This window comes from Phalacrocorax aristotelis, chromosome 1, assembly GCF_949628215.1.
Source record: "Phalacrocorax aristotelis chromosome 1, bGulAri2.1, whole genome shotgun sequence".
NCBI lineage: Eukaryota > Metazoa > Chordata > Aves > Suliformes > Phalacrocoracidae > Phalacrocorax > Phalacrocorax aristotelis.
Window position 1 is genome coordinate 163153331 of NC_134276.1, and position 27538 is coordinate 163180868.

General features: G+C 49.3%; 1 protein-coding gene across 9 annotated transcripts in view; it reads left to right on the plus strand.

Moving 5' to 3' along the window:
• ZC3H7B (zinc finger CCCH-type containing 7B) overlaps positions 1-20448 on the plus strand; it is a 50131-nt gene extending 29683 nt beyond the window's left edge. For 8 of the 9 annotated variants that reach the window (XM_075078077.1, XM_075078095.1, XM_075078119.1 and 5 more), the window contains 8 exons: positions 318-499; positions 4121-4206; positions 9709-9842; positions 11111-11216; positions 12590-12698; positions 14437-14570; positions 15377-15540; positions 16325-20448. In XM_075078077.1, the coding sequence (XP_074934178.1) occupies positions 318-499; positions 4121-4206; positions 9709-9842; positions 11111-11216; positions 12590-12698; positions 14437-14570; positions 15377-15540; positions 16325-16517 (1108 nt within the window). In that variant the 3' untranslated portion in view covers positions 16518-20448. The remainder of the gene's footprint in view (positions 1-317; positions 500-4120; positions 4207-9708; positions 9843-11110; positions 11217-12589; positions 12699-14436; positions 14571-15376; positions 15541-16324) is intronic. The other variant, XM_075078138.1, reaches the window with a different exon arrangement.
• Positions 20449-27538: the final 7090 nt, after the last annotated feature.

Genomic DNA, 27538 nt, shown 5'->3' on the forward strand with positions numbered 1-27538 from the left:
TCTGGTTCCTGGCAACCTGAGACTTAGGGACTTGCTGAGCCAGAGGAGTTGGTATCTTTGCTACATATTTTGAAATGTGTCTGATCTCTGAACTTAAGCAGAGCATCATCCATGGGCTGAGGAGGTTGAAAATACCCACCTAGGATTGATAGGGTGCGAGGGCAGGGATTTAGTTTTCCCAGTGGGAGTCTGCCTCTTCCAGAGTTGATTTTCTGTGTCCTTTGCCTGCCCAGTCAACTGTCTGAAAGTCACATGTAAGGAGGAGGGGGAGAAGATTTGATCCTCTGGTGCTTCATATTTCTCTGGCCTGACTGCAGGTGTCTGGTCCACATCGTGCGTTCCACCTCCCTGAAATACTCCAAGATCCGCCAGTTCCAGGAGCACTTCCAGTTTGATGTGTGCCGACACGAGGTGCGTTACGGCTGCCTGCGTGAGGACAGCTGCCACTTTGCTCATAGTTTCATCGAACTCAAGGTCTGGCTGCTGCAGCAATATTCAGGTGAGTGTGACTTGGTGCAGGGCTGGTGACGTGTACACCAGAGTTTCCTCCGGTGTGTACCTGGGGCCAGTTGAGAAGGAGAAGAGGGTGATTTAGGAGTACTGAGAAGTTGTTACTGACTTGTGCATATACTTACTCTGTCTTCTCAGGGACATAGAAAAAAGGGCCAAGGTGTTCTGTGAGACAATTTGGCCCTTGCCCCTTTACACGTGCTACTGTAGTTTGCAGACCAGGAAGCCTTTTCCTTGGAACCAGCTGCATAAGTTGAAATGATTATTAGGTAGGGCTGAATCTCCAGAGGTGTTATGGTGCTTAAATCCTGTGCAAGACCCTAAATAGCAATTGGGCCCCTGAGTGAGCATCTGGTGCAGCGAGAATGGCAGCATGCACAGGTGGCAAAGCAGTTATATAAAGGAGGGCTGTGCATCTCCAGGTTCTGTGAACAAATTCACCAACAGCAGGAAATGACAAGATACTTGGTCTTCCCAAAAAGTCTTTGATGACATAGCTCTGAAGAGACTATTGCAGAAATAATATTCAGGCCACATCTGACACTTTCAGTCTTCTCTCTGTCTTTGACATGTTGGAGGGTTTCTCTTGCTGCTCTCCTGTTAACCAAGTAGATGCTGGTCCACCCACAATGCTACCTACATCTTTTTTTCACCACAGGCTCTTGTTTAGTGCAGGACCCAGCCCAGTAATGGGAGTACTTCAGAGAGGAAACGTGTTATGGGTGTTTCTCAGCATTCTTTGATGTATTTGGGGGCACCTTATTTAATTTATTGCTCAAGCGCCTGTCACTGTTGTTTAGTGCAGGCCTTGGCCTTGGCTTGGCTCATGAGGGACAGTAATGAACAAGTAGCACACTGTGGCAAATGCCATCTTTTATTTTTCCCGCTCAGCCTCACTTGTAGCCCCAGGAAATTAAAAAATTACAACTTCAGAGTTTCTCAGACGGCATGTTGCCTGTGAGCTGTAGGCCACCTACATGCTTATGATACTGCCCATAATACTCTGGGAATTCAGCCTGTAGAATAAATGGTTAGACTGATTTTTGCTTCTTGCCTTCTTTACCTGAAGAAGTTGTTTCCAACAGGGAAGCTGAGTAGATAAACAAGCTATGAGTTTAGCTGCAGAGGTGGTCAGTAAACTTGTGCTTATTCCCATCTTTTCAAAAAATGGGAGAGCCATCATCTTTTTGTTTTTGTTTTTTTTTTTCCCTGCAGCACTGTATAAATGAGCCTGCTTTCCTTGTGAATTTGGCTTCCTGGAGTGGTAGTTTGTTACCTCTCTTAAGCATAGTCCTTGTTATAGAAACAGAGTTGCAAGGTAGTTAGCACTTCAGCGATTTAGGGAATGCTTTAGCTTTGGAGCAGAGGGTTTGATCTGGGCACCATTTGCTCAGCAAGAATAGGAAGGGGGCATCATTCACAGAGCTTGCATTTCAAACCAGGGGGCTGTTGATATTCACAGCCATTTGAGCTTTTACGGAGCTTGTGGCTTTGTTCTTGGGGATAAAGGATTGTATTAGTGGAGTAAAGGTTCCCAAGATCAGAAAATATGGACAGGCAGGACTGTTTTCTTGTTCGCTGTGGCTTTTCACACATATATCTTGCTATCTTCTTCCATCAATGGAAATCACACAGTCTTTGTCCTCACTAATGATGTTGCAAAAGATGCTGAAATGTTATAAGTAATCAACACACAGGCCTTTTGGTTCCCAGATCATCTCTTTGGGATAGTTCATGCTTTGGAGAGCTGGTGCATTGGAAAACATCCTTTCATATTTGGGAGGGGTTTTTCTTCCCAACCACCACATTTCTAGGCCGTATTGTTGAGTTAGTTGAAATTTCTGGGACTGGAAGAAGACAGTCACAGCAAAGAACTTCATTTGAAATGCAGTCTTCTGACATGAGCTGTATATGCTTCTCCTGTTGGTTCTGCACCCCAGAGATCACAGTGCAGGTGTGAAGAATGGAGAAGATGGGAGCTGCTTCGGCCCTTTCTCTGCCAGGTCCAGTGCAGCATGTTAACTTTTTGTTGTGGTTTTTCCAGCTTTATAGTTTTTGTCCCCAAAGTACAGATCAGTGTTGTGTCTAGCCCTAGATTACTTGGACACAGAAGAGGGAGTTGCAGTTTTTCTAACTCTACAGTTTCTTCTGGGATTAGTGGTTAAGAAGGAGAAAAACCACAAACAGCTCTGATGTGGGAATAGTACCAGCTATGCAGCAGCTGCCATTTTGGAGGTCTGAGCAAATATTCTTGAAGAATGGTAAAGTTCCCTGGATGCTTTTCATCCTGTCCAAGCCCCGTACAAACAGCAGTATTGTTGCCTGGCAGGGACCTGGACAGCTGAAATCACAGATGGGGAAACTGAGGTCAGGAATGCTGTGACTTACCCAAGATACACACAGCCTAAGCTGAGATGAAAACTTGTGTTTGCTGGCCCTTAAGTTCTGGAACATGCTGGCTCCCAGATCAAAGATCGTGTCCATATGGCATGCCTGGGGAACACCTCGCTTCAATAATAAGAACCGTAGGCAAACGCAAATCAAACCTTTTGCAACATCTCTGTGCTGGGGGTGTTGCATCAAGGCCATCCATAGGACCCATCTTGTTGCAGTTAGCTGGCTATTATAAGACACTAGCTTCAGTTTGTTTTGGCAGCTATCTTGGGTCTTTACAGCACTTAAATAACATGGCTTTTTTGTAACAGAGTCCTCACGTTGACGAGAACGTTCCCACTCTTACATACTTATCTCTTGCTGTTTAGTGCTCTGAGAATCGTAGCACCCATCTGGCTGGTTGGTGCTGGCAGGGGCTGTTCCCTCGCCACTTGACTTGGTCAGGAGCTAATTCCTTAGATAAGGTTGACCAACCCTTCTTCTTGATATTGCATTTGTGATTCCTGAAACCTTGCAGACCTTTCCTTGCTGGTTACATACTAGCATCTGTTCCTTGGTTGGTTTTGCACTGTTGATCTTTCCTTGCTAGCTTGATTGCACTTGGTGTTTGTCTGTGTTGATTTTCAACTTTCCTCTTTGCCTATTGATTGATGGGCAGCCCCCACAACTTGAATTGTGTAACAGGCTAATTAATCTCAGCAGGGATTAGGCGAGACTTCTGGAGTCTTGGAGATGCTAGGTGTCTCAGTGGGTTATCTGTGATCTTCCAAGCTAGTGGCAAAAACTCCAACATACAGCAGATCAACAGTACAAAGTATTGTCTTCAGGGACTTGGGTAGGATCTGTTGATACAGTGTTGGGGGACAACCTTGGTTAAGGTCTTGACCCCAAGTCAAGAATCATCATCTTGGAGGCAGCATCTGGGTGCTTTACAGACAGCCTGAGCAGAACGCCAGGTCTGAATGAGCCCAGGAGACCAAACTCTTCCCCTTTCGTTTGGCTTGTAGGGAGAGAGGAGCTTCCTTAGCCTGTGCTTAAGCACGTTCTGTGGTGGGTCTCCTCACAACCCGTGTCCTGACATTACCAGTGGGACTGTTGGGAGCTGTCAGCCACACAGGGGTTCTAAGGCCCAGCGTAGGAAGTCCTGCAACCTCTCCCTCCCTTTCTTCCATTGGCCAAAGCAGGGTAGCTCAGTTCTGTCTTCTTTTGTTCCCAGGAATGACCCACGAAGATATCGTGCAGGAATCGAAGAAGTACTGGCAGCAGATGGAGGCACATGCCAGCAAACCAACCAACAGCATGGTAAGGTGCATCTAAGGCTTGCAGACTGGTTTTGCTCCCAACTGTTCCACCACTATCTTTTCCTCACATTGCTGTGCCTGAGAGGTACCAGGCTGGCCATTGAGGAGGAGGACAGCTGAGAGCTTTCCTGGTTGCATTGCTAGTGATGAGCTTTGTGCCTTGTTTTGCAGCATTGCTATCTGCTCTGTTCAGTGGTGGGGTGAAGCCTACAAAACAGGGAGGGTAATGCGCAGAGAATGGTGCTTCCTGCGACACTTAGCTAGTGAAATCAGAGGAGACTTTGTGGACCATGGCCACACAGAGTGGGGACCAAAGGTGTCCTGCCGCCCTTTAGTAGCTAAGGGACAATATCGCAGTGTGAAGGACTATAAGAAATGACTCATGATCCACAGGACTGGTCTAAACACAGGGGTGGAACTTGCAGCTCAGGTGCTGCTGAAGCTGGGCAGAGATCTTAGTGGTGCTTTGCCAGGAGGAGGCTGTGAGCTTTGCCTCTCTTTGTGCCACCAGTCTCTCAGTGTGGGAGAAGGTGCCTCTGGATGCACCCTCTAGCACTGCCAAGAGCTTTCTCTGGAGAGGTGTGTTAAGTGAAGGACACCTCTTTGTTTGCTTTATTCCAGCCTGTTGGCTGCCTTATCCTCTTTTTTTTCCCGAAGGGGGTGTTCTGTAGTGTAGGGGCAGAGCCCACACAGTGAGGATGATTCCCAGCCCATCCCTGAGGTTGAGCAAAAGCAGTTTTGCCATTAGAACAGGGAGTTTTTTGTTCTCTCGTTACTTTCAGAAGATATGTCTGATGAGGTGAGAAACTTTATGCCTCCTAGCAAGCTCTCAGGCATAGGACCAATTCTCTCCCCTGCAAAATGGTGGGGAAAGTGTTGTGAATCCTTTTTGTTCCCACTTGACAGCTTTCTTTTCCCTTGTGGAGGCCTGAGCTTACCACCCCTTAGCCTGTCCCTTACTCTCAGAGCAAGGGTGCTTCATCTTTGTCTGTACCTCTCACGCAGGAGTCCCTCTGCAAAGACCAGCACTGAGTGCAGCCTGGGAGCACCCTGCGGAGCTCTTTTTTTATAGGAAAGGGATCTGAGTCACTCATGTGGTGTGTAACAGCTTTTTTTGGCTAGGTTATGGGCCAGCAGAAGTGTTCGGAAGGCTGTAGGGCACTGATGCTGGGGAAAAGCAGGTCTGGTGGGCATGGGTTAGCTCAACAAGAAAGATGCAGGTGACTACACTGATGCTTGCAGTGGACTCTGTGTCCACCTATGCACTGGCTATGCTGCATGAGATGGAGTCACCTTTGAGGAGATGCTCAGCAACATACCTGTGTGGCCCATTCTGCTGTTGTGGTCTGAAGTGGTCGGGGGAGAGGAGTGAGAAGCAGCAGTCCAGAGTAACCAAGGTCTGTAGTTCCCAAAGCCATCTGAGTTGCTTAAGGAATATGTTCTAGCCTCTCAGGAAGCTGAGAGAACAAGTTTCTACACCCTGTATTATATGATAAGTGAGCCTGAATGATCCCTGCAGACAGACCTGGCTATGATCTCTTTCTGTCTGGTGTGGGGACAGAGGCAGCTGCCTGTGTCTCCACAGCGGAGGAAACTAAGTGTGAATTTGCAGCAGTTCTTGACAGTAGCTGGATTTATATGAGCAAACACTGCCCCGTGGAGAGTGAAGTCTAGTGACTGGTTGTGTCCTGCCTGCTGTGAATCTGCACGAGTTTTCCAGAAAGCTCAATCTTGCCATTCTCTGTCCATAATCTGGGGATAAAAATGCATGTATGGACAGCTGTTTTCCAGTAAGCCTTGCAGCTTCAAATTCACCTTTGTCTGGAGGTGCTGCTATTGGGAGAACAAGTTGTTCAGCAGGCATGGTCAGAGCATGTCCTCTGAAGCATGTGGGATCTGGATGTTGAGTGTGGGTTTAATTTCTGGCTGTTGGGTCTTGCAGGGCCAGAGGATCAGGAAGAGAAACACCAGTGCCTGCTACATCAGCTGCCAGGGTGTGGGCAGAGAGCTGCAGTTTCTGGGCCCTGTGGGCACTGTTAGGGCTGATACGCCATGGCAAAGCCTGGTTGTGCCCCACAAATGCCTGTTGCAGAGCTAGACTGCACCCTCCACCCTTCCAGGGCATCATTTTGTGCGGAGACAAAGCAGCAGCCTTGTTGTTACAGTCAGAAAGTGCCTCCCAGCGGCACCATCAGTTGTCTGTGGGGATTGACGGCCTGGCACTGGCACTGTGCAGGGAGACAGAGTTGAGCTGGTCACATACATGTGTTTGGAATAGCCAACCATGGCTTTGGCATCAGCACATACTCAGCCAGAGGGCTGTGCTCCAGGATGAGACACTGGCTTGCTGCCAAAGACCCCAGGGGCAGCACTAACGTATCTGTTGAGAGATGTTTAATTTTGCCTTTATTTTCTCCCATCCAAGCGGGCTAACGTGACTCAGAGTTTTCTCAGCGTCCTTCCAGCTTTGGCTGTTGGCTGCCTGGCAAAGACAACTTCCCAGGAGTGCTGTAAAAGCAGGCACCTCCTTCCCACTATCCCATGTGATCCACAGTCACCCTGGTGCCCTCTGGTCAGCGGAAGCAAAGTCCCTCCCAGGGATTTTGCTGCAGTTTTGTCGCAGCTGCTATTTGGACTTAGCGGCTGAGGCTGTCCAGTTGTGGAGAAAAGAGGCAGGCAGTGTAGAGGGACCCAACAGCTATGGTGATGCAGGTCAGGAGACTTAGCAACAAATGGAAGCTGAAGATACACTGCTTGCTAAACACCTGCCAGGGATCTTGCTCTTGGCTGCATGAATTTGGCACATGGAAGCTGCTGTAGGAGTAAACCCGGTGGCTGCAGATGGAAGAGGCAGTCAGCAGGAGAGACCATTGTAGGTAGCTGGGTGTCCTTGGCTCCCATCATATTGGCTCCTGAGATTTGAGGGGGTTGAGTGCTCTGGTTTTCTGGTTTTTGAAGGCTATTCTGTTTTGCCTTGCTAGCCAGCACAGGACCCTCATAAAAACTGGCCTCAGAATTAGCAATTTAAGCATGGAGAGGAAAGTCTCTAATAAGGGGTACTTGCACCCAAGTACAGCTCACTTAGGTGGCCAAGTAACCTGGGCTCCTCATATAGGCCCCTGAGGCACATGGCTCCTCCAGAGGCCGTTTCAGTATCACTGGGAGGGGTTCCTGAAGTTGTGAGACATGAGTGGCCGTGCTGGGGCTGTTGCTTTCTGCAAAGCCTGAAGTAGAGAGCTGTCGTGCCAAAGACTTTTATTTATTTGGTTGCCATGGTGCATAGCTAACACTATATTGTCTGGCTTCATAGCAAGGGGTGGTGCTACAGCCCAAGGCACTTTTGCCTGGCTTCGTCTGCTAGAGCCTCATGTGATACGAATTTCCACACTGTTGGCTATCAGCAGTCTGCCAGGTATGTGTCTTGCCTTTACAAATACGGTCATGTAGCAGCAACAACAGCAGCTTTGATTTTTCGCCTGGCTCCTAATGCCCTGGGAGCATACGCACCCACTGGATTGACTAGCAGTTTGCATGGCTCTGATGAAGAAATGCACGGGGCTTCTTTTGGTTAAGAGTTTGTAGAAAAGGCAGCCGAGATCACCAGAATTACCTGAGAAATATTTTCTTTTTCTCTGATCTGTTGTGCCTTCTGGAGCCACTTGATTTTTTGTTTTGCTGGGTCAGTAGATTCAAGCCAGGCTTCCTGGCTGTGCTGAGATCTGTCACCTGGACGATTATATGGCAGATGGCATTGGGCTGGTAAGAGGGAATATGCCAGCAGTGCTGTTTTGTTACCATAGGCCTATAGGTTTGGTGAGTCATTGGTGAGCTGTAGTGTAATTTTCTTTGGAGACAAGTGGAGATTAAAACTACTGTTCAAAGGCCACACATCTGAGAGGGAGGCACCTTACTGCCTTCTGTGATATCCCAGGTCTCAACCCTGCTCATCCCACAACCAGCTGCTTTGATGTGTACTTGGTGGTCACCAGCACTGGTGAAAGCTGACAGCTGAACGAGTCACATGCTGGATGCCACCAGAAAGGCTGTCCTGCAGGCGAGCAGGCCAGAATCGCCACTGCTTTTCAAGAGAGATGATGGTTCTCTGGAAGGGTCTTTTTGCTGGGATATCCAGAGCAGTGATGGCCCCTTGCAGTCAGCACAGACAAAGGTCAGCTCTCTGGTCAGCTTTTCACAGTGATGGAGGACCCTTCGTATGTCAGCTCTGCTCCTCTGAAAGACTGGATCTGGAGGGTGCACAGTGGTAGTCAATAGCTTATGTGGCGTTTCCTGGGAGATGCTTTGATTTTGCACCTCCTGTGCTTGCTGTTTTTCCTGTGCGAAGGGATGCATGTAGGGTGCACACTACTGCTAATCAATTGCTGGCAGAAGCCTGCTCCTTGGGGACATGGTTTGCCTGTGTGCTCGTTATTAGCTGCTCAGGGTTAGAAGTCGAGGCATGGCAGCTGGGATGGGCTGCTTATGTGGTTAGCACTCAGAGAACTGTTTTACTGGTACATGACCTTTGTACTTCACAGTCAACTTGATGAGCAGGGTGTTCTTTTAGGTTCTTTCTTGTACATTCACATACTGTTGTGCCCAGGGCCACTGGTGTCCAGTCAGGTTTGCTCTTTGGTTTGAAAACAAACTGGAGACACCAGCCTCATGTCTTCCAGTGGTGGTATAAAATGTAAATGGCTTTCCAGAGATTTGCTTAGAAAATGTGAGGCAGCGGTGATATGAGACTGGCTTCATCGTTTTTCCCCTCCACAATCATAATCCCAAAAAAGCCTCTCAAGGAGACAGGTAGATGGCCAATGAAGTTAAGTGTCTGAAAGGATATGAAATATGTGCATTGACAGTTGTACCTCTGTCCAGAGATCACGATTAACTGCCTGTGAGACTGGGTGCAAAGGAACTGTGAGGGATGGAAACCTGCCCAGAAGTGGCTTTGAGGGGTATTAACAAAAGGACCCAGCACTGGCTTCAGTGTATCAAATGCTAGATGTGACATGAGCCTGTTCATCCAAAAGTGGGGGTGGTGAGTCCTGCACTGTAGCACAGCCTGGCCTCCTCCCAAGGGGGCTCTCTCGGCTGTGCGACTGAGCCCTCTGCATGGGTAGCGAGGGAGATGTGAATTGCCCTCCCTGCAGGGAAGCAGGGATTAAGTGCTGGGGCAGATCTCACAGATGTGCACATGTGTACATGGAGGTGTGCTGCAGGGGTTTCACATCCAGGCCTGGTCAGTGCTTGAAGCTGCCAGGCTGGCTGTGCTTTTGGCCAGATGTCAAAGCCCAGGAAATCATGCTGAAGCAAGTGGTGGTTTTGCTCCTGTCTGGTATCTCAACAGGCCACCAGCTAACACTGGCAAAGGAGAGCTGGGCTGTCTCTGATTTAATCTGGCTTGTCGCTGGCACACAGGCGTGTGGGGAGCCTCCAGCGTCTCTGTGGCAGTTTGGGGTGTGCGTTTTGGCTGTTTGCCTGAGGTTGTGGTTCTCTTCCCCAGGCTTCTCCCCGGGCTCCCACGTCAAGCACCTTTGACCTCCAGATGAAATTTGTGTGTGGCCAGTGCTGGAGGAACGGGCAGCTGGTGGAGCCAGATAAAGACCTCAAGTACTGTAGTGCCAAAGCCCCACACTGGTGAGCAATACAACCTTCTCTTTCACCCACCCCTCCTCGAGGGCAGGAATTTCTCCTCTTACATTCTCCAGGGCTTCCTTTGGCCTTTTTGGAAGAGGCTGTAAGGTTTCCTAGCAGCCTCTAGCTGCTTGGGGTGTTTGTCACTACAGCAAACATTGCAGATAGCTGTTTTCTAGTTGTCAGCTCTCTTTTTTACTGTTTGTATTTGCTGCCAGCATTGTGCAGACTGTTACTCCTGGTGCATGCAGACAAGCGCCCACAATTCCCTTTTTTTCCCAGTTGCTATCATTTCTTCTTAGCAAGGTCACCAAGATAGTTCTCCTTGGCACTTGTTTATACTCTTAGATGTTTGCACATGTCTGTCAGGTTGCTATTAGCAATGATTCAAGGTACTCTGCCTCCTTTTAAATTAGTTTCCTTGGCTCTTTCATTGCTTCATTGCTCTTCTCTAACACGTCTTGTCTGTTTGCACCTCCTGGCTCCTTGGGGCCAGTTGAGGATGTTCGGTGTGATAGAAGAAGAGGAATATCAGCTGGGAAGACACCATTGGGTCATGGAAACTGTGGCACCTCTCACCCAGGCAGCCTGGCAGGGTAGACTGGAAGGGTTTATAGAACTTCACTTCCTATAACACAAGCCACAAAGGCACAGTCCAGCATCCTATTGCAAATGTAAGACCTTTGATGAAAAAGAGACAGAAGCAGCAGTTGCTCGAGGAACAGAGCAGGTGAGGATCACTTCCTGGAACAGGCAGGATAACTCCTCTTTGTGCAGCCTCTGAATAGAGCCGGTGGTTTTGCGCAGGGTATCTCCTGGTAATCGTTTGCTTGGGCTGCAGGAGAATTAATACTTCCTGGCACCTGTTCATAAGACAGTGCTTGTAATGACTTGCATTTCTACTGAACCTTTCAAACAGAAAATATTCCCACATGTTTTTTGCGGATCTGATTGCACAAGAATTGGCTGTGTCAAAAGGTGGAATGCATCATCACATTGGGATGCCCGTGTGAGACTTGGGGGAGACTTCTGGCTTTATGAGAAGACTAACCCCAAGAAATATGTGATAAGTACAGGGAGAAATCCTCCTAAAACACCCTTCTTGTGGATTATGTGTCACAGAGGTGTGTGTCTAGGAGCAGCCAGATAGTGGCAGGGACAAGCTGGACTGGAGGACATGGTCATCTCTCAATATTTAAGGGTCTCTGAGGAAAACAAAACCTTATTCTGTTCTTCCTTTTGCCTCTCTTGATTTATTCTCTCTTCTTCAGTTGGACGAAGGAACGTCGTGTCCTGCTGGTGATGTCCAAAGCAAAGAAGAAGTGGGTGTCTGTCCGACCACTGCCTTCTATCCGCAACTTCCCACAGCAATATGATGTAAGCCCCATGCCCAGCACGGCCAGGTGCCCCTTCCCTCCCAGCATGGAGTAGCACTTTGAGGGCAGGTCCCTTGTAGACCTGGCAGGGAAGCAGGCAAATGTTGACTGAGGTGGAAGGCAAGGACAGGCTGAGGACAGCAAGATCTCAAATGCAGCCAGCAAAAGGGTGGAGCAGGAGAAGGAGCAGCAGGTGTTAAACCACTCTATGCACATATGCAGGTTTCTGATGTTGCTATTAATGTAGTCACCATCTCAAGAAATGGCTGGCACAGGGTTTGGAAAGGAGATTTAGGTCTTCCCTTAGGTCAGGGTTTCTCAATGTGGGTGAGAGGCGAGATGGAGAGTGTGGGAGAAGCTATCCCTGCCTTTGCTGTGGCTCTGCTGCCGTAAATTGTGAAACTTGCTCATGATGTGTTTTGAAAGCAAAACTAAGAACTCATCTAAGAAGACATGTGCTGTGAGGAAAACTACAGATTTCCAACCCCAGCTGCAAATATGGCGGTTGATAATTTCTCTCTCCCTCTCCTTTCCTTTCCCCCTGAAAGGAGAAAGCGCCTCTCCCTCCTACCCTATGGGATCTGCTGCCCCTTAGTCCATGGGCAGGTGTAAGGCCTTGAGAGCTCTCCAGTTGCAGGCCAGTTGCTAGGAGTTGGTGGGGGGAGCAGGAGTTCTTTACTCTGTTGCAGCAGAAGATAAGGCCAGCAGGTGAGTCACAGATTATGCAGCAAAGGCAAGTTGCCTTATGAGTGTGTGCTTTGCCTGAGCTCCTGCCAAACTGAAGCAGTGTTGTCTCTTCCCCCCAGTTTGTGTGTGCCAGCTGGTCTCCACTTGCTGTCCTCCTGTGGTGGCAGGACTGGGGGAGAAGGGACAATCACTAAATCTGATGCTTGGAAAGCTTCTCGTTTTCTCTGGCAATGATGCTGTTGGTAGCTGTGAGGTAAAGTTGTGCACACTAGTGAAGTCTAATCAACCCGTAAGGCCACTTTTTACCTGCCTAGAGATGGCTGGAAAATGAGTCACCTTTGGGAACCAGCAACGTGACCAGCAGGAGACACTGTTGGGTCGATCCAGGTTGCTCCCTGCTGTCTCCCCCAGGGCCAGTGCTAAGTGTACCTGCACCCAGTTGCCTATAGAAATGGCAACGAGAGCCCAGGTGCCTAACTGAGCTGCCTGCATGTTTATAGGGAAGTCTTTACCTTTCACGTCATCAGGAGCTTGAGGAAAAGAACCATGAGTTAATGATGTATGAAGTGTCCTGTTTGCGACCTCTCCTGTGTGCAGTTTAATGTCCCAGATGGTTTTTTGAACCCACTTTCCCCTCTAGCAAGGAGTGTTTGTGCAGATGCTAAATTTTGCTCTGTCTTTTAACAGTTGTGTATCCATGCACAAAACGGCAGGAAATGCCAGTATGTGGGCAACTGCTCCTTCGCCCACAGCCCTGAGGAAAGAGACATGTGGACCTTCATGAAGGAAAATAAAAGTGAGTGGGGGAAACATGGCCAGAGAGTTTGGCGAGAGGGAAGAGGACATTCGGACAGTGGGTACAGGGTCTGTTAAGGCATACTCTTGACAGCAGAGATGGAGCTGGACAGAGCTGGTACCATGAGCTTAGGTGGGATTATGGGGAAAGTCTGTCTACAGTTATTTAGAGCTGCTCCTTTCTTAAGCATGGATGTATATCTTGAGTCCCTCACTCGGACTAGTGCATATAGGTTACACGTCTTGCATTTCTCCATTGCTGCCCTCCCTTTCTGCAGCTCTTTGAATCCACCCTCTGCTGTCACCCCAGTTGCCTGTACTGTCCCAGGCCTGGCTCCGTATGGAGCTCTGCCAAAGCACCAATCCTGACCTGTAGTTGCTCCTGTATCTTTCTTGTCTGCCTTATATCTGCCTTGGCTCTCTTGCCCATTTCTGCTCATATCCCTTGCTCTTGGGCTGCAGCACTCCCTGCTCGTGGCATTGAATTCAAAGGGGTGGATTTGAGATCCAGAATGAGAACATCGTTGGGTGGTGCCTTTGTAGAAGAGCTTGTCTGGAACTGATTATGCAGGCTCCCAGCTTACTTTTTGGGGGGTAGCTGGGGGGTTGCCCATGTCCTGAACAGCCAGCTCTCTGGCAGCAATCCTGGTTTATTCAGACCAACAGCAAGCTGGGAAAAAAGACTCTCTTTGCAAGGCGTGGTTGTCCAGGTGCTCACCTAGCTCTGTTGGGAGATGCTGGAAAGCTTGAAGGGTTTCAGGCCTGCCCCGAGTTCATTCAGTCTTTATGCTTGGATGGAGGGTCTTCCTTTCTGCTGGGCCAAACGCTGTTATTTGTTACATTTCAAGTAATTTTGTTGCTGAGGCCTTTAAAGCACATCAGACCAGTCTGGGTGTGTTTGCTCAAGCACAAAGGTGAATCTTCAAATGACAGCGTTGTTTCAGTTTGGGGAATTTGCATTAGTTATCCCCAGTTGCCTTCAGTTCCTCAATTACCCATTTAGCAAGGAGTAAATCACTAATGCATCCCACTTACAGCATCACATCAGTGTCTGCAAACATTGGTGTTTCCATAGCTTCTCTTAGGAGCTGATCTTGGAAAAGCAGATGTGCAGTCAAAGCTTCCATCCAAAATTTCCCTTCCCACTAGTATGCTGAGTGGGTTTTAAACCAAAAGCACCAAGAGACTTTGCCTGCGGTCCTCTGGGCAGGTTTTGAGCTTGGGCCAAGCTATCATTAGGTCTTCCTCCCTTACCTAGTGCTTCCTGTGGCCAGCAGGCTTAAGGGCTCTCCTCCCTCTCGAATGCTGAGGATGAAGCTTAGGCTTAGAGGGACAGGACTGATCTGAATCCAGCCCCTGCCTTACTTAGCTCCCTGGCTGGAGTGAGATGTCTGGGGACATCTCATGGAGAATCACCTTGTGGGGTGAAGTCCATGGAGATCTTGGGGTACTTCCCCTTCCTCCCAAATACTTTGCGTAGGTGCTGTCACGGTTGCCCCTCAACTCATAGAAGGCAACCCCCCACACCAGGTGGTGTGGTGTGAATTTGGTTCCTTTCCATAGGGCTTTCATCTGAGGAGGTGATACCAGGCCTCCCAAGCATGGGCCTTCAGTCTGACAGCAGCTGCTGCTGCGCAGGAGAGGGGAGGGAAGGGCTGCCCCAGCATTCGTCCTTTTCTTATAGCTTGTGCACAGTGTGGGAGGTTGTCTGAGTGACTTCATGAGTTGCCTTTGTGCAGTACTAGATATGCAGCAGACCTATGACATGTGGCTAAAGAAACACAACCCTGGGAAGCCTGGAGAGGGGACACCACTCACCTCACGAGAAGGGGAGAAACAGATCCAGATGCCCACTGACTACGCTGACATCATGGTAATGAGCTGATCTCTTGCCCTTCATCCCTCCTTTTCCTCCTCAGTGCTGATAGCCTGCCCTCTCTTGTGCTCCAGGTATGAGCTAGAAGGGACTGGATTGCTCTTGTGGGAAAGAGCCTGTGCTAATATAGGTTAAATGGACAGCTTGGAGCAGCACAGCAAGGGCAGCACAGATGAGGTGGGAAGGGATTGACCCAGGGTCAGCAAGGCTCTGCAATGGCTTTTCTGCTAATCCTCAAATCAGTAGGAGTCTACCTTGGGTTCCTTTCTGCATGGGCTCAGCCTCGCCCCAGGGTTCCTGTGCGCTCCTGGGAAAGCTGGCAAAGCCATTGCTGGCCTGTCGGAAAGGAGGAAGAAGGTTGGAAAAGAGCTGCGTCTGGAGCGCAGAGGCCTGGGAAAACTAGAGGCAGATGTGTCTCCTTAGCCCAGGGGTGGTAGCTGGTGTAAGGGTTTGTGCTCCTGAAGAGTCCTGCGTTGCCTGAGCACCTGGTGGCCTTGCAGTCAGACCCCACCGGGGCCGTCGGTAGGGGCAGGGGGACTATGTCAGTGAATTGAGCTGTCCTGTTCTCTGAGCCCATTTGAGCTGTAGGTAGACCTCAGTGAAGCATCTCCTCTGCTCCCCCTTAGTGGCAGCATGATGCCTTGAAGATGGCATAACAGGGAAGTATGGGAGGTCGTAGACTGAGCAGAGCTTCCAGGATGCTCTGGAAGGAGAAGGGGGAGAGGCAGTGCCAGCGCAGGGAAGACCCATGGATGTGACTGTTAACATACTTACTGGCCCTTTGCCCTTTCTGCACCGGTTAGATGGGTTACCACTGCTGGCTCTGTGGGAAGAACAGCAACAGCAAGAAGCAATGGCAGCAGCACATCCAGTCGGAGAAGCACAAGGAGAAGGTCTTCACCTCGGACAGTGACTCCAACTGCTGGAGCTACCGCTTTCCCATGGGCGAGTTCCGGCTCTGCGAAAGGTGAGGTTGCCTCATCTCCTTCCTGTGCTGCTGCTGCAGGGTTGGGGCAACAGGCCCGGGGTCTCCATCATTCCTCCTCTCCTCCTTCACCACCACCTCCTCCTCCTCTTACGGAGTCCCCAGGGACTTCCACTTGGAGGAAGAGTAGGATGAGCTGACAGTTTTGGGTGACGTTGAGGCTGCTGTTGGATCCCAGAGGTGCTCAGCCACACTACTGAGTGTTAAAAACACATTTCTGAGCATGTGTCTTTAGAAAATGAGAGCAAGCTTCATGTCTGCACCTGTGCCCTCCTCCATAGCAAGGGTGCTTTCAGCTCTCAGGCTTCTGCTTGGCCTGATGCTCGGGGGAATCCCAAGTGCTTTATTAAATGGTTTGAATGTCTCACACCCTCTGAATCAGTGCTTTGAGATGTCTTCAGAAGGCTTGTGATGGTTAGAAATGCCGTTTTGGTTAGAGAGAAGGCTGTCTCTTGTGGCTGTTTCCTGGCATTTCCTCTCTTGTGTGGTGGTTTCTCCTCATCCTTGCTGGTCCAGTTCCAGCTCATGTCGTTTCGTTCTGTTGACTAAATCGCCTCATAGACATTGCTCTGTTCAATGTTCTGTTTCTGTGCCCAGCCTCTGTGTTGCCTTCCCCAGCTGCATGTGGGTTTGTGTCAGAATTGCCTTGGCCTTAGAAAGGAGAGTTTGCAGCATGTTTCGGTGGGCGGCAATCGAGTATCCCAGACAGGGAGCTTGAAACCCTGTCCTGGGGGTGCCCTTCTGATCGCGCTTCTTGTGCCGGCAGGTTCCAGAAGAGCAAGAGCTGCCCTGAAGGAGAGGAATGTCGCTATGCCCACGGCCAGGACGAGCTGACGGAGTGGCTAGACCGGAGGGAGGTGCTGAAACAGAAACTGGCCAAAGCCCGCAAGGATATGCTGCTCTGCCCCAGGGATGACGACTTCGGGAAATACAACTTCCTATTGCGGGATGGTGTATAGTAAGGGTTACGGGGGGAGCCTGTCGGCTGGAAAAACACGGGGCGGGTTTTCTGAGAGTGGCAGTAGCAGGGAGAGCGAGATCTGTGTCTCGCAAAGAGAACTTTTTATTTTCTTTCATTTTAAGATTATGAGACGATGATTTATTAGTGGTGAATGAAATCGTGAATTTGATTCTCTTTGGCCAGCGAACGCCATGCTCACTGAGTTTGTGATCTGTCTTCTCTCTCTTCTTTCCCCCAAATTCTCCTTCCTATCCTCCTTTCTGTTTTCTTTGTCCTTCATTCAAATGAATGAATCCATTCTGTACTTGGCTGTGAATTGGAGAATTTCTTTTTGTGTCATTCTCCTGCCCTTCAGTTGGGAATGTGGCTGCAGAGGTCCAGTGGGCAAAGCTGAGAGAAAGGGCCAGATGTGGTGAAAAGGTGACCATGAAGTTCATGTGCTCCTTTTCTCAGTGCTGCAGAGGAAGCCCCACTTACGCTGCTGCAGCTGGCCTACTCTGCTGGGAGTTCAGTACCAGAAGAATTAGGAATTGAGGTGCAAAAGAAGGAAAACCACTAGATGTGGCTTAAAACATCTAGGCTTAAGCTCCTGCTGTCTGTATTGCCCTGAGGCATCAGCTGGTGCTGAGGAGGGTAACAGCCATCTGGTACAAAGAGTGTAGCTAAAAGCAGCAAAATAATAGAACTGCTTGCAGCAGCAGGAACTGGATTGTAGGTGACTTCAGACTGTTTCAGCTGACTACCCAGAAAGCAAACTGGTGACTCCTCATTAGATGTCTGTCTCAGTATGTGATAGGTATTCAGGGTGGGTAGTTTTGGTTTGGTTTTTTTGCCTGGTGTGACTGGTGCAAGTAAGACTGAAGCCATCTAGAAGGTGTAGTGGAGACTGTGACACACCCTGTGTCATTGCAGTCCACACAGCAATATCAGTCAGGACGAGAAGGCTGTAACCAAAAGGAGCCTGTGTTTCTGTGTTGCCTTGTGTCCTGAAGAGAGTGAGGGAGGTAATGGGGTTTCCTTCTTGCTCTTTAAATTGCGTGTGTTACTGGTTATGTAGAGCTGTGTTTTACCCTGCACTGCCAGAAGAACTGGGTGGGGACCCATTTAAAAGGACACCATCAAGCAGCATGGGCGATGCTTTTCTGACAGGAATCCAGCTGGAAGGGTGCTTAGCAGCACGGGAGGTCCAGCCCCCTCCATCTCAGAGTCGGGGCAGGGAGCTTGCAGACACACAGTGCAGCCAGGATGCGACCCAGGGCAGGGACTGCAGTGGACAGTGAGTGGCACAGCGGGATCCAGCCACATGCCTGCTCCTGTCCCACCTGATGTGTGCCATGATGAGGTAACCAGTGATACTGAGCTCTGGGCCAGGATTTTTGGCTTTTAGAGTGGCAGCGGTGAGAGGCAGTACTGCTCTGTATACCAGCTTTGTCCTTTCTGGTGGTCTCATCCTGTAAGCAGTTAACGTGTGGCCTCTCCTGAGCTTCGCTCTCCTCCTCTCTTCTGCAGTCCAGCTGTGCTCTGCAGGTTTGCATGCATGGATGGCACCATCCATTAAAACACAAACACATCTCCCTCCTGGCCTCCACGGGGGATGTCTTTTTCATACAGAGTTTCCCAGGACAGCAGGCATATGTGGTAAATACAGTCTGGCCATGAACTGCTCAGTGCTTTGGCATTGCTGGGTCCCCCTTTTCCCTTCCTGCTCCCATACCCTTGGAGTTTCCAGCTTCAAGAGAGAAGGGATGCGGAAATAGAGGAGATGGGGAAATGCAGGAGATGCTGTGGGGGCAGCTGGCACCTCTCTAAACCAGCCTGCAGGCAGGTGCATCAGCAAAACTGGGGTAGCTACGACCCAGGAGCAGTGTGCTGCATGCTGATCTTGGGTCCTTCCAGTGATACTAGGTGCTCCAAGTAAGCTGAACGTGCCTCTGAGCTTGTTTCCCCTCCTTTAAAATGTGTATGGTGGTCACCAGTTTGGTGTGACCCTCCCTTTTTGGTTGTACAGCACCTTGAGATCTGACCTGGAAGGGGCCAGGACCGTAACATCAGCTGATGCACAGATGGTTTATGAGAGATCTGGGAGAACTGGTCTGGTGAGGGAAGTGGTTGTTTCCACCTCTGCCCACATATGGAGAGGAGGAGGAGGAGATGAAGAAGGATCTGTAGTGCTGTGGGGAGAGGGATCGGCCAACGCAGTGTCAGCCATGGCAGTTTTTGAATGGTCAGGTGCCGTATTTTCTCCTCTGCCTTTTGCTGTAGCTGCCCAGATTGTACCTTCCCCTGGGGCTCCTTGTGCTCAAGTGGCCAACTTTATAAACAGAAAGAGACGGGGGAGGAGGTGAGCATCAGCTCCTGGGTTATCTTGTTCTGCTCTTCTTGGGCAGAAATTCCAAGGGAGTGAATCTGGATTGGGGAACAATGGAATGGGGTTTTTTTTATTATTTTTAAAACAAATCTGCATTTCTAGTGTGACTCTAGCGTTCGCTGCGCTGTGATTTCTCATATGATAACTTGTTTAGGTTACAGAGTGGGTCACTGTCCCCTCTCCCCTTCTCTGCGATGAGAGCCAAGCTGCTCAGCTGGGCTTCGGAGAGACGGAGCGGGACTGAGGCGGGGAGAGGGCGAGCGTGCGTGAGGTGAGGGAGGCCCACGGTCACGGGGGTTGCATTGAGTATCTCTTTTTGTTTTCCCTGATATGATAACCTGGTCTGTGGTGTTGCAGTACTTTGTCAACAGACTTGTTTTAGTGTGTATATATGTGACCCCTCCCATAAAACATATATACACAGGTATTAAATATATCGCTCTATATAATATTATATGTGTGTGGTATCGAAGGAATCTTTTAAATGAGGTAAAGGAAAAGGACTCGGGCCAGGAAACGCAGCATCTCCAGTCTAAATATGAAGACCTTTATTTGGGTTAGGGAAAGGAAAATAACAAAGAGGGGAGGGTTTTATAGAGATAGGTATAAATTTTGAGATGGGACAGGTTTCCCTGTTCACATTTTTGAAACCCCTTAGGATGTCCTCGCAGTCCCATCTCAGTGAAAGACTATTGTACTGCTAACTAGTGAGTAAAGTTTTAATGATAAGGCTCTGCTTATATTATTTAAGGAGACATTGTGAAAGGCAGGAAGCTTCACACTTGACTTCCCAGGCTTGCTTTTTCAAGCCAAGAGGGTTTTCTTCAGCACATTACGTACTCTCAGCAGAACTCGGCACTCACAGTTCTACAACAGATAAACCACAGGTTGTAGGACTGCTTTAGTGGTGCATTTACAAGGCCCCTGTGGTAACTCTCTTTTCTTCATTGATGTGAGGGAAAAAGAAAATTTTGCAGCACAGAACCAAATCCGAGGATTATTAACAAAAGAAGCAATGTTTTAATTTTATAACAGAAGAAAAATCTCATATGCTCTAAAATAACCACAGGCGCACACTCACACAGGGTAGAGACTTTGATTCGGATCAACTTGTTAAATGCTAAAGGACTTAGTGAAAATTTTTTCCGAAATCCTTAGGTAGGGACAGGGATTTAAGTGACACTGGTGTTGGAGTTAACCTGGCCTTTACAGGGGGAAGTAAAGAAACAAAAAATACCCTACTTAGCTTGTATGAAACTGTATGTCAAAAAAGAATGGCTTTTAGCAAGTGAAAGGAAAAGATAGCAAGGGGATGCTGCAGTTCTGAGCTGGGTAGTAATGATTTCGAGTCCTTTAATATGTCTTTGTATTAATATAATTTAAGAATACCACGCTTTACTATTAAAAAAGAACTTAGTATCTTTCATAAGGTCTAGTATCAGGATAATAATGTAGATGTTTTAACAACATTTTTGTTTTGTTCTTAAATAAAAAAGAAAAAAACAAACTTGCTTCTTTTAGCCTTTGTAATAGAAAATAAAAGTGTGCACTTTAAACCCTCTCCTGATCCAGTGTGTGTCTGCATTTTTCAAATAGCCCGCAAAGGCTTTTTATCTTGGTTTCAGGTTTCCCAGCTGTAAGGAGGGAAGTAAAGGGAGCACTTCAAGCATTGGATTCCTTTTGCTTTCTCCCATCCTTAAGTATAATCTACTGCTCTTCTGGCCGAGTGGAAAATTGCCGATGTGTGTATTAACAGATTCTGCAGTTCTTCACCAGACGCACAGTGCTGGTGAGCTTAAGTGTCTTTAAGATTTTTTTTTTCTTTCCCCCCAAGCATCAAGAATCTATGCGCTTTCCATTAACACATGGTTTCAGGTCTTTGGGTAACCCATGTTTTGAAACCTCCATTAATCATGTCTTGTAATCACCTTCATCCAGAGGTTGTTCCGCTGTGTAGGCTGCTCTGTTCAGCTGGGTCAGCCAGGCCATTTTTCCTACCAGCATGCGCACCGCCAGGGAAAATGCCCGTAGCTCTACCCACCAAGTCACGTGCACCTTGGGCCATGAGAAGCAGATTCCCCCTGACAAAGATCCTGTGTGGTGAAGATCACACCTAGGGGAAGAGGTCGGTGTGAAAACATTTATTAATAAAACTGTTTATTTTTCAACTCCATCATGATGCAGATTAATTTGGGATTCTTGATGAACCCAAAACGGGAGATGGGGCAAAGACAAGGGAGTCCCATGGAGACACCCTGCTAGTGCTGTTTAAACTGGTAGAGTGACCAGAAGGTCATATCAAACGAGACCTGCGGAGAGGAGACCTGTTATGTGTCTCCCTGGATGTGCCTGGGTACACCCATGAGGACTCATGTCCTTCTGGTCATAGGAGGAGAGGCCTGAATTCAAACCTGTAGTGAAGAGGGAATGAGGAGACCAATGCACTCTTCAGGAGCATCTATTGAGTATGTACAATGTGAGAGGTGTTAGTTTTACCCTCCAAAGATTATTGAGGCCATGCTGGCAAGCATGAGGGTAGCTTTTCCAGTACGACGGAGACCAAAACTGTCAAATTGCGAGGCAGACAAAGCATGAGCAGAAAACCAACAGTACTAACACTGCAGTGTTTTCCTGGCAGGTTGGAGCCTCAGCTGTAAACCCTCACCAGTGTTTCTTCGTTGAAGAAAATAAGCTTGTATTTTGAAGAGATATGATGTGGTATGATATGATATGATTATGATATGATGTGATATGATTATGATATGATATGAAGGGAAAGGAGTGGTGACTTCAGTATTCATGTCCTTGGAACTTCAGCAGACATGAAGGCAAGGGGGAGAGCCCCAGGTCAGCCTGGCAGATCCAGGTCCGATGGAGGATTGAAATGAGTAGGGGATGAGATCCCTGAGAAGTGGGAGGAAGGCTTCCTACTGAAGACCTGTAACTCCATCACACAGCAGCCTGGCAGAGGGAGTTTGCCTTGCAAAGCATGTAAGCTGCAGATGGGATTCCTAAGCAATTCTGTTCCTGAGTGTGACTGCCCACACTATAGGGAAACATTGCTGGGCAGTGACAGCAGGTGGTGCAAATGCTGTCATCACTCTTTATTGTGTTTGCTGCAGCCATTGCAACCAAGAACAGGGCCGTGTTTCGTTGTGTCCTGTGCACAGAGAGCAGCGGAGAGTTCCTGCCCTGCATGACCTGTAACCTGCAGAGGTGTGCTGGTCACTGTCTGGGGTGGAGGGCACGGAGGAGGTAATGCTGTAGGGCACTTGGAGGGAAACAACTGGGCAGAAAGCGATGTCCTAAATAATAAGAGGCCTGGATGGGAGTGACTGGTGGAAGTGGAGGAGGAAAGGCTGCAGGAGCACCGGCTGGAGCCACCAGCCATTTGATGTGAGGCAGAGGAAGGTGCTGAAGAGACTTGGTTGGGTGCCTGTGGATGGCTCTGGGCAGAGGTCTTGTGGACAGCCCTCTTGGGGCTTCGTGGAGGGCTGTGGGCACTGCTCAGGAGCTGGATGCCATGCCTCATCCAGCCTCGTCCCTTTCTCCCCAGGATGGGAGGGGACAAGACAGGGCCCATCCATTCCCAATAACCTCTCTCCCTTCCCAGCTGGATTGTCGCCTCCTCCCCTTTCTCTGCAGTTCCCTCTCCAGGCAGGAGCAGGAGGCCCTGGTGCCCCCAGGGCAGGGGCGGTGTTTCCTGAAAGCAGATCCAGGTGCATCAAGGACAGGAGCAGGGATCAGACGAGATGACAGCTCCAGCTGACTCCTTCCCCGCTGCAACAGTCCCAGCCCTGGCAGCTCCTGCAACTGCCCCTTTCAGGGGTGTTCCTCTCTGCAGTTTGGCTTATGGATGGCAGCACCCCAGAAAACTGCTTTTTTCCTGAGAGCCTCGGGAGGCACAGACATAGCAGAGAGTCCCAGGAAATGGGGTTATTCGTTACCATCTGGATTAATCCTCCCAAAAAATGACATTTAGCCACAGCTGGGATGGAAATATCTAAACCCAGATGCCAGAGTAGATTTGGGTGGCTTGGAACCGGCAGAATACTCAGTGCTGGAGGTGCTCTTTGGTGCATTTTCCTTGTCCTCTGTGGGTTTCCTCTGTCTGCCTTAGCTGTGGGTTTTCAGTAGTGCTGGGGCCCTCCAGGCAGACGGTTAGGAAGGATGAAGAGCTGCATAGTTTCTGTAATTGAATACCAAAGCACGCTCCCCTGTCTGTACCCCAGCAAAGCTGAGACACAGAGGAGAAGTCCTGCTTCCACGGGAGCGAGATGGCCTCAGTTTTCCTCAGCCAAACGGCTCAAGGATAACTGCAACATAGCTGGACATTTCCCCTTGGAGCTGTGGTGGGGATTCAGTACAGAAGTGGTGTTTCAAAAGAAGCGTGCAGTAGGCTGGATCTTCTCCTGTTTGAGACCATTCATATCTTGGCTGTTGGGGATCAGCAGCAGCAAAATTGCCCAGGCTTCTCAGAGGATCAGTTGTTCTATTTCAGCCCCCATGCCTTCCCCAGGCTCAGCTGACCCCTGTATTGTCCATCAGGCTTTGACCTCTTAGGCCATGATGCTGCAGGACCCCTGCTCCTGCCATAGGCCATGTCGTTCCTGGGAGAGGTGAGAGAGCCTGGGAAGGGATGGCCAAGAGACAGCTGAGCTCCCTACAGCCAGCCTCTTTTTGAAAAGGGAGCAGCCAGAGGAGCATGTGTCTTCCTCGCTGTCCCACCCAACGGTCTCTCACAGTCTGTGGCAGAGGCCCAGCAATTACTGTCCTTGGATTTCCCCATCCTGCTTTAAACACCTTGGTTTTTTGCTGCTTTTAGCACATCCTGGGCTCTGCCTCCTGCCAAGGCTTGCTCGGAGAGCTCCCAAAGCTGGCTCTGCCCAGGCTCCCAGAGCTTTTCCAGAGCAGGGAAATGCACAGAGGCAGCTCTAGGTGTCCTTCCTGCCCAGGGCAGTACAACTTCTGGTGATCCCAGGAGTCTTCTCTCACGTTTTCTCCCTGCCTAGCACCTAGTTTTCTGGCAAATGGCACCTCACAAGGGAAGGCCACGTGCAGAGGAGCAGAGCTGAGGTGAGCCCTGCTGCCACGTGAGCACCCCAAGAAGGGGGGCATGTCTTGGCAGAGGGGGTAGGGAAGCAAAGCTCATTAGCTTTTTGGCACTCAGTTTGGGGAATTAGTTTTTAGAAATCCTTTTGCCTCAGGCGGGAGGTGCAGGTGGTTCCTTCCACTGAGCTGCACCACTCGCTCAGGGATCCTGGTGCTGCTCCTCCACACAGGGAGACAGGCACACATGTACACGTACGTATGCACGTGTATGTATGCCATACCCTGCCTGGGGAGGGGGCAGCCCCTTCAGAGTTGGGAAGGGGGCTCCGCGCAAGGCCTCATCAAGCCTGTGTGCCTGTGCCCCACATTGATGCCGTCAAAAGTACCTAAAGGGTCACACACCCACATTTCAGGTGCCAGGCAGGGTCTTTAGCCAACACAAACCCCAGTCCCACTTCTACCACCCTCAGCTCTCCACCCTCCCACGCTGGCTTCATTGCTCCTCCTCCCACCTTCTTTTCTTTTAAAGTAATCTGCTGTGAATGCAGACACCCTGTATTTGGCCACAGCCTTCCCTGCTGCCACCATTCTGGGTGTCCTTGCAGCTCCATAGACATCCGTCACCACTAGCAGCAGCATCTCGACCCCATAGAAGGCAAGGTGATGGGATGCAGGGCAGGCCTCCTTTCAGAAACAGCCACAGTGAAACTCAGCCAGCTGGTCCCTTCCAAGGTGAAAAAAATTCCCTATCAAGCCTAATGCACCATGCTAATAAATAGTTAAATCTGGAAGCTGGCAGTGGAATGTGCATTTGTCCCAGGAGCTGCTATAAGAACAAAAAAAAATATTACGGATGTCTGCAGAGAGGCAGGGACTGACCTCTGGCAAAGGGTTTGCTTGGATAAAAGAAGAAAGAGGAAACCACTTACCAAGCTGGGTTTGGTGCAAGAACCAAACCCTGTGGGTGGGCCTGGAGCCTCCACACAGACCGTGAGGAGTAGGTCTGATCTGTGGGACCTGCAGCAGAAGACATCCTCGCGTGAGGTGATCTGGAAATTTCTGAGTAATGGCTGTGCTGCTAAGGTGAATGGTCTCAGGTGACTGAAAAAAAGAAAGCTGTTTCAAGAGCAGCAGGATTTGTAAAGATTCTAGAGATTTCTGCAGGCTTTTGTCCTTATTGCCAGATACACTTTAGGGGAGTAACCTCCCTTGTCTGCCACCACAAAGTCCCCTCAGTACTGCTGGCTTCTGCCTGTCCCCTCACTGTTGTCTGCCAGGGGCAGGACATGCTTTGGGGTGTTGACTGCCAATGTATGGGCCCCAGATCAAACACAACAAATAACAGTAGGTTTTCTCTCTGAGGAGGCTATTAATTGGACTCTCTTCTTCCTAGCTTATCTTTCAAATAGAAAAAGATATTTAAATATATTTAACCCTTTGCCAAGGTGGGTAGCATGTTCTGGGGGAGGGAGGGGTGGATGGATGGATGGGTAGATAATACTGTTGTGTAAGCTTTGTGTGCTTAGAAAATCAGACAAAAATGTTCTTTATTTTCTAAGAGGACACATTCCATTAGATTATCAAGCCAAGCTTTCAACTCATCAGAGGAAGCTGAGATAACAGCAGTTAGTAATAATAACCAATAATGCCTTTCTTTGGTCAAACGTCACTGCAGCTGGAGGGTTCCCCATGAGCTTTGCTTTCAGATACATGTAAGAAACAATGATGTTCCCTTCTATAGTGGTAGCCTCAGAAATCAGTGTGCACCCAGGTGCCACCAGCAAGTACAAGACCCACAGCAACAACCTGCAGGAGTTTGTGACTGAGGCACCCAGGCGTGCCACCAACTCTTGTTTCGGGGCCAAGGGTGGCTGCAAGATGCCACCCTTGCAGTAGCAGGAGGGCAGGCAGTGGAAAGACAGCTCAGAAGCACCGCAGATGTGGCCCTGTGAAGGAGTGGAGGGAGCACTCCTGGGGCTGAGGGCAATACAGCAGCTTGGAGAGATGCAAAAAGAGCCCCCTTGCCCAGTTCCTTGTAATGAACAGGGTTGTATCAGAGGTCTGAATGCCAAAAATTATTCTTTGGGGTCTCAAACTTCCAGGAAGGCTGTAACTACTGATAACACCTGAGCAGCACCGTTCTGCAGTTCCTGGTGTGCTTTGGGCCTGAATGGCAGACCTCTGTGGAGAGATCCCTGTAAAGACAGGAGTAGAATTAGGGTTTTTAAAAGAGCCATTTACATGGCTCTGGTACCAAGGGCAATACCTGAGCACTGCAGAGAGGTGAAGGGGTCGGGTTAGGGGGTAAGGGGACAAAGGACAAGAATTTGGTTGTGCTTAAAAAAAAAGGCAACTCTTTGGAATGAAAATCTAAAAGGAGGGAGAGCACGGACCAAGGCAAACCTTGAGGTACCCCTTCTCCTCTCCTTGGGACTGTGTGCAGCCGTGGCACTGCTGAACACACTCCTTGGGCAAATGTGCTGAGGGGCCCGGCCAGGACTGCTGGGCAGTGTGGGTAGCTGCACCGGGAGACCTACAGAAAAGACGTCCTGCCCTCTGCCATTTAAGTTGGTGTTTGTGCCACCCACGTAGGGCCAGCGTAAATTGACTACGGCTAGTCGAGTCTGTGAGAAAATGTGCTGTTAAGGGCTGACTGGGCTTCTGAGTGATAGAGCAGAGCTGCTGAGACCTCCACTGACATGTGATTACAATAATAATAAATAACCATCTGATCTGGTAACAGCACAGCCAGCACAAATGATGCAATCTGTGGCCATGCCTGCAGCTTTCCAGAGCTGACATTTCAACTCCATGTGCTAAAGCAGCTCAAGTGCTCTCCATGGCGGGGACACAAGGGCAGACAGATGCTCTGCACTGCTCTGACTGTACTCCATAGTACAGTTTCTGCTTCTCTGGGGCTCAAAGTCAGGGCAGTGTGGCTGCATCCTGCTAGCAATGTTACCCAAGCTCTTCTCCTTGGCAGTTCGATTTTCAGGGATTATGAATGAAGAAGGACACAGTGTTGGCAGGGGACTTTGTGGCCATGGCAAACACAAGATGAGATATGTGCTCTCGGATCTCTAGACAAAAACTTGTAAATGTCCATTGCAGGTTAATAATTCAAAATGCTACGTGACGATTTCCTTTCAAGCAACTTCTTCATTTTCCCAAGCCATAAATGTCAGTCAATTGCTGCAGCGGCTGCTGTGAAGTCTTTGGGTCCCTCCAGACATGCAGTCAGATGTTTGTCCAGCTTTCAGGATGAGTGTGAACCTGGGGTAAAACCAGGAGGTCCAGCTGCACCTGGCATTGGGCAGCTACCACATTCCCAGCCACTTTACCTTGTCATCATGTGATGAGAAGCAGGCCTAGGCATATATGACGGTAGCTGTCCCAAATATTAGCGATACCTGGCGGGAGTGAGTTACCCCACTCCCTTTGCCTTGAACAGCCAGAATGGACTGGAAGATTTTGGGAAAGGACATGGACCTCCTGGTTGGCTGGCTGTGCTCCAGGAGAGAGAGATGCAATCACTTCTCTTGCTCCCAGCAGCCAGAATCCACTGACCTTTGAGAATGCCTGCAGGGTCTGTTGGCTAT